General features: G+C 46.7%; 1 protein-coding gene across 12 annotated transcripts; it reads left to right on the top strand.

Moving 5' to 3' along the window:
* The first annotated feature begins 1,345 nt into the window (after positions 1-1,345).
* On the top strand, positions 1,346-16,413 carry LOC122369329 (histone-binding protein RBBP4). Of its 12 annotated transcripts, XM_043343994.1 has the most exons (8): positions 8,534-8,577; positions 8,710-8,789; positions 9,101-9,183; positions 9,565-9,712; positions 10,968-11,113; positions 14,507-14,711; positions 15,041-15,218; positions 15,448-16,413. In XM_043343994.1, the coding sequence occupies exons 3-8, from the start codon at positions 9,165-9,167 to the stop codon at positions 16,030-16,032; spliced, it is 1,281 nt and encodes a 426-aa protein (XP_043199929.1). In that variant the 5' UTR covers positions 8,534-8,577; positions 8,710-8,789; positions 9,101-9,164; the 3' UTR covers positions 16,033-16,413. The 12 variants fall into 12 exon arrangements, with proteins under 12 accessions (XP_043199931.1, XP_043199924.1, XP_043199925.1 ...); XM_043343996.1 differs by lacking the exons at positions 8,534-8,577; positions 8,710-8,789 and adding an exon at positions 1,346-1,377; XM_043343989.1 differs by lacking the exons at positions 8,534-8,577; positions 8,710-8,789 and adding an exon at positions 8,320-8,521.
* Positions 16,414-16,757: the final 344 nt, after the last annotated feature.

Genomic DNA, 16,757 nt, shown 5'->3' on the forward strand with positions numbered 1-16,757 from the left:
TTATCTGATGGTTTTCGAACTCTTGTATGTCAATGTCGTTTTGTTGTAAGTTTTGAATCTCTTGTGACTGAATTATATCATATTAAAAGAAGCATTTTGACTGAAAACAATCCCAAGTTGATGTATACAGGAGGCTAAGAGTCCTCAGTTGTGAGTCATGAGTAACATCAGGTTGAAGTTAGGAAATGTTGGTTGATAAATGCAAGTTCAAGTTGATCTGGCTCACTTATCAGCAAGAAAAAGTAAAATTAAAAGAGCCTATTGGCCGAAAACAAGCTATAATATTGCAGGAGATCAGTACTGAAGAAGACGCGCAGTATCAAGCCAGAAAATGTTGGCTGATGAACGCGTATTGATGTATTGGTATGAATATTGAAATATTACTTACAGGCTACAGCAGCAAGATCAATGAGTGCTAACTGCCAAGTGAAAAAATCTAGAATGAACAAACCCGGGCAGCTTTACTTTGCTATGCAGATGGTAATGTGCATTACTCAGTGTCTGGCAAATGAAACATGCGATCATTCTATTGCTACTGGAAGAGAAAGCTTGGATCACTAAATCAGCTTTATAGTGTTTAATTTGATGTTCATCATTACTTTGCATTTCTTGAAAAAGGATTTAAGTAAAATTGTCAAGGTGACAATCCATGCAACGATGTGATCATATCATGTGTTCCGTGATGGTGATCAGTGTTGATTGGTCTAATATACAAAAGCAAAGCTGTCAGCATTTCTTTCTGTGGATGACCAGAAGGGATTCAGAACTTGAGAAGTATTAGTTTTCTTCACAGGGCTGGGATAAAAAGTACTGCCAGGGTAATCTTCCAGAAAGGAACTTTATTTTGACTTGGTATGAGATGTAGGCACAAGTAGGTAGGTGCGCTCAGTACCTATAGTTTAGCAGTTATGTAGGTTTAGTTGGGTTAGCTAATATTAGGTCATGTTAGTTTTTTTAATTTGCCAAGTGTCCATAAAAATGTGACCTGATCAATTCATACCTGACTAACCTGACCTAACCTCAATCATCACACTTATTTGCAACTTACCCAAGACCTGCATAGCATTAGCACCCAGTTATAGGTACTAGGTACTCACCCTAACTCAATCTTACCTGCTAACCTTCAACTTGATAACAGGTAGCTCACCTTGCCAAACCACATCCAGGGAAACAGCCAAATGTGGAACTGGCTCATTGGGTGGCTGTTGTGAGTCTGTGCATTTTAAGTGTTTCTTCTCTGAAGCTGCTCTGCACTGCTGCATGCCATGTTAGATGCTCAGAAAAATGTGGGAAATGATAACTAAGCTAGTTTAGTGCTTTGTTCATGCTTGAGACATCAACAAGTACAAATCCTGCTGGGGTACAGCTATGAGCTAGGTGAGTATGTTATTTGAATATGCTGTTTGACTGTAGTAAATATGCAAACAATCACAGGGTCACAGTTAGGTATATTCAATCTCCGCATAAACATACAACAAAACGCCCATAGCCTCACTCCGAGCACACAACAAATAACTTAAGCATTTGCAAGCACAAAAATGCTTTGATTTACAGGATAGGTATACAATATATCCTCTGTCCTTGGGGATCTTGCTGCAAAGTTTGAGTTGAAGTAAGATGACTAAACTTCAGGTATGATTAACTTTTTCTTCTTAGCCACTGCTTATGTACGAGAAAGACTAAATGCTTGGTTGATCAACGCCTTGAAAATTTAATGATCCATCTTCAATTCGACATGAAGGCACAAAGAAAATAGTTCCCACTTCTCTCTCCTCTTGGAATACACAAAGCAAAATATCTAATAACTTCTTCTTCTTAGTGGAGGGACATGGACAAGAGCAATTATCATAGCTCAAGCTTCCCTTCAAGTTAACCTCTGGCAGTTGGCACTGATCACACGGACACCTTTGATCCAAGATAAAATTGAAATGTGTAAATCTGTCTAGTCAATCATGGAAGGAACGGATGAACTTGAGGTCAATATGATATTTTGCGATATACATCATCTTCACCTTGGAACTTGTTTGCTTTTTTTTTTTTTTTTAGTGGCCCTAACTTACGTTACCGGCCTCGCGAGGAGGGCGGCGATCTAACTACGCCGCGCAAAACAAACCGGCCGTCCTAACTAAGACCGGTGGCCACTTTTACTGCAAGACAACATGGGAAAACCCATATCCATGTACTATGCCATGAATATGGGGAAAAACCCATGAATTTACGTTAAGATACATAAATGACAGTGAGACTTACCGTTAAATTGATGTTTGTGAGGGGAGGGAAGGAGGAAGTTTGTGAATGGTAGGGTTACGATGTTACGATGAAAGTTGGATGATAGGAATGGTTTGAAGAGTGGAGGATATGTCGCTGCCGCTGTTGAGGGCCGATTGTTGTACCCGGGCCTGTGGTCGCCCAAACCCGGCCGCTGCCGCTGTTCAGCGGCCGGGTCCGTGACTGAAGAATCCTTGGCCGCTGCTCGTCGTTGTGCAGTGGGTGAAGGGACAGTCCCAAGAGTATGTGGACAGTCCCTTGCGATGATAGCGAGAAGGATGAAAAACGCTTTTCGCATTCGTTCGGCGACTATATATTCCTTGTAATGCGGTATGCTTAAGGCCAAGTAAAGGTGCTTACTTTACAGTTTGTCGGAATAAGGTGAGTTTAAGACAAAATCAAGTACTAGATCAGTAAGTGCTGGATCATCTCCGAGAAGAGTCGGAAGATCGTTTCTGAGGCGATATTTTGTAAGGTAGTTGTTGATATGTTTTCGTTCGTTTCGGAGGGCTGTGCATCCGATTAGAATGTGCTCAACCGTAATGCGTGTGTTGCATGTTTGGCATATTGGTGGGTCCGTCCTTTCGAAAAGATGACAGTGGGTAAAACGAGTATGTCCGCATCGTAGCCTTGCCAGTGTAACCTCGCGAATCCTATTTGGCTGGTTGCAAGTTGTCCAGGATGTAAGATTTTGCTTGATCGCATATAAATGAGGAGAGTGGGTTTGGTTCCATTTGTTTTGTAGGTAAGTATTAAATTTTGTTCGGAGTTTGTGGCAGACGTCCCCGATCGAGAGAGGCACCCCACTAGGGTCTGCTCTCATTGCTCCTTCCTTAGCGAGGGTGTCTGCCAGCTCATTCCCTGCGATGCCACAATGACTTGGCACCCAAAGAAAAGTTATATGCTGACTTTCGTCTAGTTCTAGTAGCATTTTGTGGATATTTTGGATGCAGTAGTGGGTGACGTTATCAGTTCTTTCTAGAGCCTGAAGGGCAGATTTGGAATCGGTGCAGATTATTGCCTGTTCAATGTGAAGTGTTTGTATATGACGGACTACCGTTTGAATAGCGTGAACTTCTGCTGAAAAAATAGTGGTATGGTCCTGCAGGCGTATTTTGTATCTAATATTCGGGCCCACGGCTGCCGCGCCCGTTTGGTTTGAAAGACATGAGCCGTCAGTGTAGAAGAATGTGGAGTCTAGGTTTCTCTGTACATACTCATGGAACAGCAATTGGGCATCCATTGGCGAAATGTTAGATTTTGAATCGTTAAAGAGATATTCAATAGAAATGTCTCGCAGGAGCCAGAAGGGAAGCATAGGCGGTTTAGAGGCAACGTTTATTTGGCCAATGTTGAGTATCTCATGAGCCTGATTTATAATTTCTGGAAGGAAGCACGACCTGCGGAGAGGTTGCCGGGAAAATGGTTTCCTGGCTTCCATCGCTGGAATTGCAGAATGGTTCGGAATACTTTTGGCGCGATAGTAGTATCGTAGGAAAAGGAAGTAACGGCGGTCTTCTAGAGCTGGCAGGTTTGCCTCCGTTCGCAGGGAGAGTGTCGGTGTTGTGCGGAAAGCCCCGGTTATCATCCGTAGACAATTTGATTGTATGGCTTCGAGCCGTTTACAAAGAGTGGGCGAGAGTGTACTAAAAAGGTAACAGTTGTATTCGAGAGTAGATCGGATGAGTCCTATATAAAGCATTGACAACGTTTTTCTGTCCGCACCCCAGGTAAAACCTGAGATGCATCTTAGGGCGTTTATTCTTTTAAGACAACGTGTCCTGATGTGCTCTACGTGGAGTCGAAAAGTCAGATTTGAGTCCAGGATTATCCCCAAAAATTTGTGGGATGTGTAAAACGGGATTCTATTTCCATCAATCTGTGGCGATTCGTCCAAGGACGGTAGAGGTCCCCTTTTAAAGACCATCAGAGCTGACTTAGGAGCTGACAGAAAGAAGCCCCATTTCTTACACCATTGAACGCAGTGATCGATTACCTTTTGTATAATTGAAAAGGCTTGTTTATAGCTTTTGTGGGAGACCCATATTGCAATATCGTCGGCAAAAAGTGAGTAACGGACAGAGAGGGTAAGAAACCGTGGAAGTGATAAAAAGAGATCATTAATAGCGATTAGAAATAGGGTAGGTGACAATACACTTCCTTGGGGTACACCGTGCTCCATTCGGAAAGCGTCAGAGAGCGTGGTTTGACAACGAACTCTGAAGGTGCGAGGTTTGAGGAAATTACGAAGAAAGATGGCCAAATGGCCTCTAATGCCGATTGAATGAAGTTTGTTCAGAACCGTCGAGCTGTGTACTTTATTAAAGGCAGAAACTAGGTCCAGGAAAACAGCAACTGTTGGTTGGCGACGTTCCCAGTTAACTTGAATGTCAGAGATTAGACGAACGACATTATCTGCCGTGCTGTGGTGTTGACGAAATCCACTTTGGCAAGAGTCTATGCATTTTTTATCTTCCAGGTAGTAACGCAAGCGGGTGATCACCATGCGCTCAAAGATTTTGCAAATACAGTTTGTGAGAGAGATTGGGCGGTAGGAATTTGGGAGTTGAGCGTCTTTGCCTGGTTTTAGAATCGGAACGATAATACTCCTGAGCCACTCATCCGGGAAGGAATCATTTAACCAAAGATTATTTAGAGCGATGAGTAGAGTGGATAGGTTTAGTTCGTCTAGGTTGATGTAAAATGCGTAAGGAAGACCATCAGGGCCTACTGACGTCTTGGGGCTGGCCTTTGCCAAAGATAATTTAAGTTCGCGAAGGGTAAAAGGAACGTTATAGGACTCAGTATTAGCTGAGGAAAAATCAAGATTATTGGTTTGTCTGATAAGGATTCGATGAGTATTTGGATCGTAAATCTCTGTCGAGGAAGCGGCTGCAAACTGTCTGGCGAGAGCATTTACGACTTCAGGCGGGGCCGTTATGAACGTGTTGTTTATACGCAGTTGGGGGAAGGGGCGTGGAGCGGTTCTTCTGGAAGCAAATGACCGAACTTGGGACCATATCTCGCTAAGGGGGGTGAATCGGTTACACTTAGCAGCGTAATTTTCCCATGCTTCCTTTTTTTTCCTTATATATAATTTCAGCACATTCTTTTCGTGCTGCTGAATAGAGGTGGGCGTGTCTATCACAGATACACCTTTGAAATTGCTTGTATGCCCTTTTCCGCAAAGCCTTGGCTCGCTGACATTTCCAATTCCACCAGGGTGGATTTTTAGGTAAATTTGGGCCACCGACTTTGGTTTTTTCTTTTATCGTTTCACTGGCTGAAGCCCTTACTGCGTTTATGAAGTTCGATATCGTACGGGTCATGCTGTAAGGGGAATGACGGTTGACACTGGCGTTAAATGCTTTCCAATCAGCCTTACCCGTATTCCATATTTTGCGTTCAGTTATAGGGGACAGTGGTGTGGCGTTGGCAAGCTCAATGGTTATAGGAAAGTGGTCTGAGAAAAGGGGGTCTGGTGAAACATTCCATTTGAAAAGCGGGGCTATTCTGGGGGAAGAGATTGATAGGTCAATGGAGGATGTTGAATGATAGCTGTGGCTGATGAAAGTCGGAGTTCCATCATTCATAGTTATAAGAGATTGGCGGTTGAGTTCAGTCTCTATGATCCGCCCTCTTGGAGTTAGCTGTTGGCTGCCCCATAATGGACTGTGGCCGTTGAAGTCGCCTAGCATCAGTGTTCAGGCATTTGTCCAAACAGAGCATTTATGGTATCACGGTTAACAATGTTTGAGTTGGGTGGCAAGTACACCGATGCGACCAAAACCTCTCGATTAAACAAGGAAATTGTTACCGCTACCACATTAAGTGTGGAAGCCAAGATTGTTTGACGCTGAGGAAGAGAGTTCGCTACATATAGTGCAACCCCTCCCTGTCGATTTGGCATATTTATGTCATGTCTATACAATGTGTATCCAGGGACATCATAATTGTAGTGATCAGAGTTCCGAAAATGCGTTTCTTGAATTGCTGCTAGAAGAGGAATTTCTTTTTGTAGATACTGCTTAAATTCTGATAGATGTGAGAGAAGACCTCCTACATTCCATTGAAGAAAATGCATGAACACTGCTTACAGCAAGGGGCTGTGATGACCTATTCAGGAATGAAAGACCGTTTGGTCACAGGCTGCGATCGTACGCCCATGTTCTTCTTTTTGACTGTGCGTGATCGGAGACGAGTGCTCGGTGTCTTCTGGGTGAATTGCGTCAGAGACGAGTCAGAGTCACTATCGCTATACATGGCTGGCGATCGCTGCAGGGAGAAAAGAGAGCGACTGTTTGGCGTCTCCTCCTCGTCGGTGAGATTCTCTGTTTGCTCACGACCTGTCGAGTCATCAGAGTCAAGGGCCCTGGACCGCAGTATCGGAGTTACTGGGGAGGGGTCAGTGAGCAAGGGGGTTCTGTCCTGCTCGATCTCTCCGTTCAGTTCTGATGTTTGGGCCGGGGGGCGACCCTCGGTGCTTTCACGCACGAGCTGGGGGCCGGGCCCCTTTGTCGGTTTGGTTGCAGGAGCCTGTGAGAGAGAGCTGTAGGACGCAGGTCGGGGCTTGGGAGCAGCTCGCCGGGACCTGTCACCAGAAGGGCCAGCTGTTGGGGTAGCTAGCTCTGGCCAATCGCGCTCCTGGTTGAAGGGACTGGCCTGAGGGATCACCCTTGCTTGGGTCCGGGTTTGGTTGGACAGCTGTGGGGCTACTCCTCTAAGCTCGTTGGCCTTTTCCTTCCAGACAGGGCACTCCCTGCTGGTGACTGGGTGGGGGCCTCCACATGCCGCACAGCATGGTGGGGCATCACAGCCAAGGGTTGGATGGTCTCCAGCACACCTTGCGCATCTTTCCGTACGAGCCCTGCACGTGCCCCTGCCATGTCCATATCTCTGACACCTGATGCAGCGTCGAAGGAGTTGGTATGAGGGCCTCACCTCGTACCGCACATATACAGCATAGAAGTGAGCTGGAAGTTGCGTTGCAGAGAACCTGACTTTCAGAAGCGGGTTGGGTTTGTTGTTTTTGGAAGGAAGTCGAGTGATGCTCACTACTCCTTGGTCGCGGCTTTCATGGAGGATAGTTTGAGGCGATTCTGTCATGAGCACTGGGGCATACACAATGCCCTCAACCTGATTAAGTCGATCAGCAAGAATCACAGATATTTCATCCTCTCCGAACGAGGTCCATGCCAGAAGCGCATCAGTCTGTTTTGCATCCTGTGTTTGAACTAGAAGAGTTCCACTTCGCAGGGCAGAGACTTTGGCTGCTGGGTAATACAGAACCTTCAGAAGTTCATCCCGGATTTTGTATGGGCTAAAGTTTCGAAAGCTTTTGTCTTTGTTTTTGAATCTAGCGAGAACGTAGGCTGGGCCGCCTGGGACAAACTTTCCTTCCAGCGTGGCAGTGACCGCCTTGGAGAAGGCAGGCGGCATGGTCAGATAGAGAACAAAGAACCTTGATTATGAAAAGTCTCTAGAATAGTAAAGAAGAAAGCGAAAAGAATGGACAATACGACCTGATGAAGTAGACAAGATGGCGACGTGCAGACGCCAACTTCAACCAACGCGCACGGAAAAACTTCAAAACAGAAAACTAAGTACCAAACAGAGGCTCCAAGAAATTTGTGATTTGTGAGATTAGAGAAATGAGCCGAGAAAATAGCTATATCGCAAAACCTATCGCCAGAATATCGAATAAATCTTCGACACGAGCTAACCACGTGGCTCGTACACAAGAGCAATGAACTTGTTTGCAGGTTTGCTTCATATTTTGTAACAAACGCGCAAAAACTGCAATAAAACAGCACTATATGCTTCTGGACAAAATACAATGAAAGTAAAAACTTAGCTCTGATGGTATTCACTCTCGGCCAAAATCTAATGACAAAATATTTTATAGTAAGAACTAAATTTCGGCTAAAAACAACGCACGTTTTAAAAAAGAATCATTCCAATGAGGGTCCATTATTGCAGTCCTGAAATCGCCACTATTTCCGGCCTCTCCAACGCAACTCGTTGTCCAGACGTAAATATGCTTCATGCTATGCGCTAACGCGCAAGCTTCGTCTCAATTTAACTTTGTGTTCAAATACTGCTGTACTCATAGCGTATTGGATAACTCTATCGTTGATTGGCTTAAAGAAGACATACAAGCTTTCGACATTGATGACTGAACAGTGAAATACACTTGCTAAGCGCGCCATTTCGTCGGCGCTCTGTTTCTTTCGTTTGGGAGATCGCGGTGTGGGTGCGTGGTGTCAGTGAGAGTTAGGATCAGGGGCCGTATTCACGTCGATCATTTTCGTAAGAATTTTCTTAAGTTTGACCTACTTCTTAAGTAAATTTTTTAAATCACGTGAATTCCGTTGATAAAAACTTAAGAAGTGTCGATGTGAATACCAAATTATACTTACGAAAGAAAATCGACTTACGAAGTCGACGTGAATACGGCCCCAGGATTGTTATAAATTGTATTGCACACTGTTTGCGGACTTCAGGATCAGGGTGTGATCTGCGTAAATGAACAATACCATTATTTTGTACCTGTTACTTGAATGTTTTTAGTGGGTATACATAGGCGGCGGAACGGGGAGGGCACCGTACCCCCCTTTGATTTTGGCATTTTAACATTAGCCCTATGGGTGTTACATGGAAAGAATGGGACCAAAAGTCGGCAGTGCCCCCCCCCTTAATTGAAGGTGTTCCGCTGCTACTGTGGGTATATTGTGAAGTAGGTAGGTAGCTAAGCTTCTTTCAACTTTGCCTTTGTTACAACATTTTAGTTCATGGGTATATTTTGTACTGAATTTATCTGTGACCTTTTCAGAAAAAAATAGGAGTAACTCACAAGAACAATTGAGACTCCTCAAGGAAGCTTACAAAGGCAAACAATGACAGACAAGGATGGAGGTGAGAATAATTAACAGTTATGGGTCCAAGGGTAGGTATTGGGGTTGGCACATATGCCTCTCACCCCTTTGAAGTGTTCAAAATCAAGGAGAAATTCCTGTTTTTCCCTGTAACTAAAAGCAATGCAGGACTATGGCATGAGTGCAGTATTTGGATAGGTATTCTGACACATTTTAGTTTTAAGGGACATCTTACAATAAAGTTAACAATTAAGTACAGTTGTTAGAGCTTCTCAACATCAAAGGTCTATTTTTTGCCCTGTTGTAGGGTAAGTTAGTACTTATAACTCATGCTGTGGTAAGGTTATGAATCTTACCATCCATTGACCATAACTTGTTCCTAGTTTTACCGATAACTTACATGCAGCTGTCACCTTCACAGAGCATTTCGATGATGCTGTGGAGGAGCGGGTTATCAATGAGGAGTACAAGATCTGGAAGAAGAATACCCCATTCCTGTATGACCTGGTGATGACACATGCTCTGGAGTGGCCCTCACTGACTGCTCAGTGGCTGCCTGATGTCACCAGGTGGGTACCTGATGCAGTTGGCAGAAGTTGTGAGCTGTAGGGTTCCTTTCCAACCAGAAATTAAATCAATGGCAGCAGCATTGACAAACTACACCAGGTAGGGGGATAAATCTTCTCTCATTCATCTCAAATAGAACTAAATACTATGACTTTCATCAAATTGTGTTTATTTTTTGCCCTGCTATATAAAATACACTTGTCTTTGGGATCGAATGAAAAGTGTTATGTTCACTAGCTAACTCAGCCATGTCTCGCATGCATCCTTTTCTTGACTGGGCAACTCTGCTCAGGCAGCACAGTTTGAAATAGCATAAGGTGGTACCAAAAAAGGCACACTAAGTTCATGGAACACTCCATTGTACTTGGTAATTAAGCTCAGGCTCAGCTGAGCAACTCTACGCCAACAAGATCTTATCAAAACTGTCATTCTTTTATGTAGTGTCAAAGGTCTAATTAAAATAATTGGCATGATGTTGATGATGATGATGATGTTGTTGGCATGCCTCCTGTTATGATGGTGTTCTCGTACCGCGTTTGCAAGTTGTTGACGCACGATCTATAAACAAACCTTGTATATTAAACGTTACATTAGCCACTAAGTTCGTAATATTTGTTTGTCGTATGTGTGGTCAAATATGTTAAGCGTTCTACGGCCACGAGAAAAAGTAACCTTTCTGTTTCAAGCTGCGATGAATTTTCTGGGGTCAACAAATTCTCGTGCCGTTAAATAACAGCTTGCTAGTCACTACTGTACCCGCGATGAAGAAAATCGTGACAGATGGTATTATACCCACTGATAATGATGCTGTGGTGGTCTATATCGGGCTTGGGCGGCCCGTGCAACATGCCGTGCCGTACCGTTGGGCGGCGGTGACCTTGTACGGTCACGTGACCGGCCGCGCGGCCGACCGACGGGCAGTTGACCGGCGAGGGGCGTTACGGCCGGACTGTACTTCGTGCGTGAGCCAATACATCTCCTGTGCGCATGATCAGCGAGGAGTGTTGCTGAGAGGCCATGCCACCACAGGTGCTTTCAGCTTTATGATAGAAGATTGTGTGATTATCTGTTACACTTTGGGAGCTTGGAGATATCCATAGCAATTGGCTAATATTATCATATAGTTACCTTCTTGTAGCTACTGGATGGTATGGATGTCAACATTAGAGATGTGGAGATGTATGCATGTGTGAAAATGTGGCAAAAACAGTAGTGAATCCCAGGAACAGTTAATGACCGGGATATTGTGACCATCAGGCCCGACGGGAAGGACTACACGATCCACCGGCTGATCCTGGGCACGCACACGTCGGACGAGCAGAACCACCTGTTGATCGCCTCCGTGCAGCTGCCGACCGAGGACGCCCAGCTGGACCCGTCTCACTACGACAGCGAGCGGGGAGGTAAGGATCGCACACTAACTACCTAGCTAACTAGGAATCACAGACAGACTGCCTAGTGCCCAGCTGGACCCGTCCCACTACGACAGCGAGCGGGGAGGTAAGGATCGCACACTAACTACCTAGCTAACTAGGAATCATAGGCAGACTGCCCAGCTGGACCCGTCCCGCTGCGACAGCTAGCGGGGAGGTAAGGATCGCACACCACTACCTAGCTAACTAGGAATCACAGACAGACTGCCCCATTGGACCCGTCACACTACGACAGCTAGCGGGGAGGTAAGGACGGACCCATCCCACTACGACAGCGAGCGAGGAGGTAAGGACGGACCCGTCCCACTACGACAGCTAGCGGGGAGGTAAGGACGGACCCGTCCTACTACGACAGCGAGCGGGGAGATAAGAACGGACCCGTCCGATTACGACGGCGAGCGGGGAGGTAAGGATTGCACAGACTACCTAGTTGGAGCCGTCTCACTACGACAGCAAGCGGGGAGGACAGGATCACACAGCGACGTACTAACCCTGTTCGACCCATCCCACTACAACAGCGAGCGACGTAGGTGCTCACATAAGCATTGAGCATGATACCTAGCTGGACCCGCTACTCTACCAACAGTGTGAGAGGAGGTAAGACAATAGCCACTGCAAACTATCACAGCAGTGAACTAAAATTGGATTTTGGTCGATTGTCCCCGTGAAAAAAAAAATCATAGGATGACAAAAAAGATACGACGCATACCTTCTATAGTATTTTCGCCAAAGGGTGCAATACCATTTTTAACGCCATTTGATAAAGCAGGATTTCCTGTCAGGATCTGAAAGAAAAGGATGTGAACCCATGGGTCATCAACCGTCCAATCATATGTAACCTTGCCAAGTTCAAATGCATGAAACGTTTTTTTTTTAAGGTGAAGTAATACCACTTTTTTCTTTTTGGGGGGGATAAAAATATTTGTCTCATTTGATGTGATTTTCCACCTGAGATTCCGAAAAATGGGACGCTGTATCAGTGTCACAACTCACACAGCTTCTTTGTTGTTATCAATCACCAGAGTACCTCATACAATTATCTTGCGCATTTACTAAATGTTCTTTGTTTTACTTTATTGTTGGCCGAACAGAACCATTTCTCCTCCCAGTCGGGTCATTTTCAAACGTCAAAGATGTTAATCGAATTGCGATCGTTGTTTGTCGCCGATAAATTCAGGTATCGTTGTTTAGTGGCGCTCATCGAGCTGGAAATTGTTCCGAGTTCCCTGCGTGTTACGGTTCATTTCTTGACTTCTTTGGCGCCTTGTAAACCAAGTTTTTTTTATAGATTGGATTGGTTCGACTAGGGAGGTAGACATGTGTAGCCATACGTCAGTAGTTTTATTGTATACGGGCGGCATAGTTGATCTACGGGTATAGTTATCATCATTCAGCATTCCTCTTGATTAGACGAGCTAATGCAATAGCAGCAAATAAACTTGCTATTTGTCATGCAGCCCTACCACTGGAATTACTTAGCATGCCCGATTCTCCGAACAACAGCTTAGCGTTGCATTGCAAAAGTAGAACGTACCTAAGTAGCGAACTCAAGATTCGACCGGTCACGCCATTCGTCCTTCAGTACGTGCCTCTGGTAATGCACCAAGCCAAGCTTGACTAAACATCGAGCACCAGGTAACCGCAGTTATTTCGCAAAGCATGTTCATGCTTGAGAAACTCGGAATGTCACACGATGAAATAGGCATGCCACCATTGAACTGATATTGTTCTTAAACATATGTGTAATGGTTTCTGAATGTCGTTATGAAGCCGCGGTCGTCAATTTTTGAAAGAATATTTCAATGCGAGTAGTCGCTGCTTAACCCGCGCCCGGCTGGGGGTCCTGGATTTCCACGCCCTGCTGGGGGGGGGGGGGGGTGTTTGAACACCCCCCTTCTAACTCGGCTCCTGGGCAACGTAGCGAAACGCGGAAGGCGGCGTTCGAAAGAGCGCCAAAAATAATGACGAAATCACTTCGGTCACTTTTTTGGTCAGGTCAAAGGTCAGGTCACCAGAGGTCATTGAAGGCAAAATTTCGCCGATTTTCAGGTCGAATGTCGACAATTTCCAGGAAGCCAACGCATAACTCGGGAACCAATAGAGCTACAGCGCCGCGGAAAAGCGCATTCGATAGCCCTATTAACGCCCTTTCTGAGTAATTCTCTCAGATTTGACCTATCGTCAACGGTTTTGCCTGCAGGGGGCAAAAACTGCAAAAATAACCGATTTTTTCGGAAACAGTTTTCTGCAATAACTTTTGACCCAAGCCTTGTACGAGCTTACTTTTACCGGCATCGTGTTCCTCTCGTCAAGACGCATCGAATGAACTATAACTTGACCTTGAAAGGTCAACTTGAAAATTTGACCTCAGGTCAAGGTCATGACCTGACCGGAAAGGGTCATGTTGCATATCAGTCGATCCGTATCGTCGAGCTGAACACATCTAAGGCGTTTTCATCGCTCTAGCATGCCTCTATCAAAAGTTATTTGCGAAAAACTGTTAGATACCATTCGTGACCTAAGATGACCTCAGGGCATAAACAGGGGTCACGGACACCATTTTCATGTTCAGTGTGTCTAAACCACTTGTAATTCAGTGTTTGGGAGTGTTTATAATGTCTTTCGTCCAAAAGAGGCGCATTTCAATTTTCTCCCATTGACTTATAATGGGGAGGTCGCAAAATTGACCTGACCTTAGGTCACCGATATCAAAATTCCAAGATATACATTTGATAGATACTGTTACCCTTATTAATCGCTGAAAGTTTCAAAGCGATCGGTCACTCGGTGTAGCTATGGCAGACATTGAAACTTTTTATGAGGTGAGGTCACTTCAAGTGACCTGGTGACCTGACCTTGAATGACCTTGGTCTGAAATTTTCACAACATGTGTAGAATTGATGTATGATAAGGTGTACCAAAAACGGCGGCGCTCCGCGCCGCCGTTTTTGAGATATTCGCAAAAAACCACAAGGGGGGGTGTTCAAACACCCCCCCCCCCAGCAGGGCGCGGGTTGTTACAACTTGGGAAACCAATGACCTCTTCTACAGTTTGCCTTTTGAGGGCCTTAAACCCGAATTCAACTGGAAATACTTTTTGAGCAGCTTCACGAAAAACACACCCTGTTTAGAAATTCCTGTGCCCCATCGAGGCAATAATACCAACTCAATAAGACTGCATTCACATTTATATTTTTGGCCCATGTTCCCGAAATTTCTATGTTTATGTTTCCGAAGACGTCCGATGAATACAACTGCTTAGTAGTTAGAATCATCCGCCAGCCTATCGGCACCGTTTCCGCCTCACTTACACCTTCCCCACGCCAACCAACCACCGATCTCACCGTCCCCGTCTCCGTGCAGAGTTCGGCGGCTTCAGCTCCGTGAATGGCCGAATCGACATCGAGATCAAGATCAACCACGAGGGCGAGGTGAACCGGGCGCGCTACATGCCGCAGAACCCGTGCGTCATCGCCACCAAAACGCCCAGCTCCGATGTGCTCGTGTTCGACTACACCAAACACCCGAGCAAGCCGGACCCCGGCGGCGAGTGCAGCCCCGACCTCAGGTCAGTCACCCAAACCAGGCCTGGACCTCGGGTCAGTCACCCAAATCAGTCCTCGGCCTCAGGTCAGTCACACAGTGCGGTTCTCGCTCGACCTCTGGTCAGTCACCCTAGTCGGACCCCGGCGGCGTGTGCAGCCCCAACCTCAGGTCAGTGGCAATCATAGACATGGCCTAAGGAAGATTAAATACAAAGTTTTGAGCAGTTATGAGGCATAAGAAATGCAACATAGTCTGGTATTGTTAACCGTTCACACACAGTAGCCCGAGTAACAGTCCTGTGCAGTGTGCACCGCTGGGCGCTGACCGTCGCTCTCCGCTCCGTGCCACCAGGCTGCGTGGTCACCAGAAGGAGGGGTACGGCCTCTCGTGGAACCCGTCTGTGAACGGTAACCTGCTGTCGGCCTCGGACGACCACACCATCTGCCTGTGGGACATCAACGCCACGCCCAAGGAGAACAAGGTGGTGGATGCCAAGAGCATCTTCACCGGCCATACCGCCGTCGTCGAGGTACGCTGGCTTGAAAATGGAACTCGTAGAGCCTGGCCGAAATCATTCTTCATTGTCTCTGGTACCGAGCTCGCTGACTTTATTAATAAGAGGCGCCAAGCCCTCTGCCACATTCCCGTAAAATTTTAAGTTCATCCCAGAAAAAAAAACATGCGCATATGGGCATGCCTCGACAGTACTTGGTGTTCGACATTTTACTGTTTTATCAGACGCGTGGTTGTTTCTTCAGGACGTGGCGTGGCACCTGCTGCACATGACGTTCTTCGGCTCGGTGGCTGACGACCAGAAGCTGATGATCTGGGACACGCGCTCCAACACCACCAACAAACCGTCACACATCGTGGACGCCCACTCGGCCGAGGTCAACTGTCTGTCGTTCAACCCGTACTCGGAGTACATCCTGGCCACCGGCTCGGCCGACAAGACGGTCGCCCTCTGGGACCTGCGCAACCTTAAGCTCAAACTGCACTCGTTCGAGTCGCACAAGGACGAGATCTTCCAGGTGCAGTGGTCGCCACATAACGAGACAATCCTGGCGAGCAGCGGCACCGACCGTCGCCTGCACGTCTGGGATCTGAGCAAGATCGGCGAGGAACAGTCGGCAGAGGACGCTGAGGACGGGCCGCCCGAGCTGCTCTTCATCCACGGCGGCCACACGGCCAAGATCTCCGACTTCTCGTGGAACCCCAACGAGCCGTGGGTGGTGTGCTCCGTCTCCGAGGACAACATCATGCAGGTCTGGCAGATGGCAGAGAACATCTACAACGATGAGTCAGAGCAGCCGGCGGCCGACGTCGAGGCCAACCGCGACTGAGCCCGCCAGCTGTGCCGACTCACGGACCGAGCTCAAATGACGACCCACACTCGTCACCGATCCTCAGAAAGGTCGGGGTTCATTCCTCATGAACAAATTGTACAAGGTGTTACCGGGAAGCTTCTGACGCCGCTGTCGTGACCAAGCACGCCTGCCTGTTTGTGTTGTGCTGACGTGGTCTCTGCTGTTCCGGGATCTCTGGCTGCGAGTTCGGTCGGTCAGAAGCCGTCATGTGTTGCTCTCCAGCTGGATCTCCGGTGCCACGGACTATGCCCTCCGTGCACCCTGGTCGCGTTCTCGCTGACACGCACTGAAACATTCATCATCATTCCGCGCTCCGGTCACCGGTGGACATTTCGTAATACAACGCCACATGGGATCGATGGTGTTTGTCGAGCGACTTCCGAGCCTTGTTTGGATGGTAAATCAGCTCCGATGGCGGCTACACGAATCCTGGCGACACGTTTGAAGCGGGCGATGATTCCGTGGCCTGTCTGCTCGCAGCGCAAAATCTCGTGACATGTCATGCTCAACAAGTGCCATAAATTTGTCAAACGACAAGTCCCCGGCACACGTAGGTGTTGATATGCAAATAGTGCACCATATGTGCCACTATTCGGGTCGTGGCGGACGCGGACGGTATCGCCTTATTTAGGCCCATCCTTATCCGGGTGGGCCGTTCACGGACGATTATCCCCAGATGAAGGCTATAGCTATCCCGCGAC

The sequence above is a fragment of the Amphibalanus amphitrite genome, unplaced genomic scaffold, assembly GCF_019059575.1.
Source record: "Amphibalanus amphitrite isolate SeventyFive unplaced genomic scaffold, NRLGWU_Aamphi_draft 001026F_arrow, whole genome shotgun sequence".
NCBI lineage: Eukaryota > Metazoa > Arthropoda > Thecostraca > Balanomorpha > Balanidae > Amphibalanus > Amphibalanus amphitrite.

What these genes read in the sequence shown, in the direction of transcription:
- LOC122369329 (XM_043343996.1), top strand. An exon ending in GAGTGCAGCCCCGACCTCAG is followed by an intron (nt 14,712 to 15,040) that starts GTCAGTCACCCA and finishes CCGTGCCACCAG; the next exon opens with GCTGCGTGGTCACCAGAAGG. An exon ending in GCCATACCGCCGTCGTCGAG is followed by an intron (nt 15,219 to 15,447) that starts GTACGCTGGCTT and finishes TTGTTTCTTCAG; the next exon opens with GACGTGGCGTGGCACCTGCT.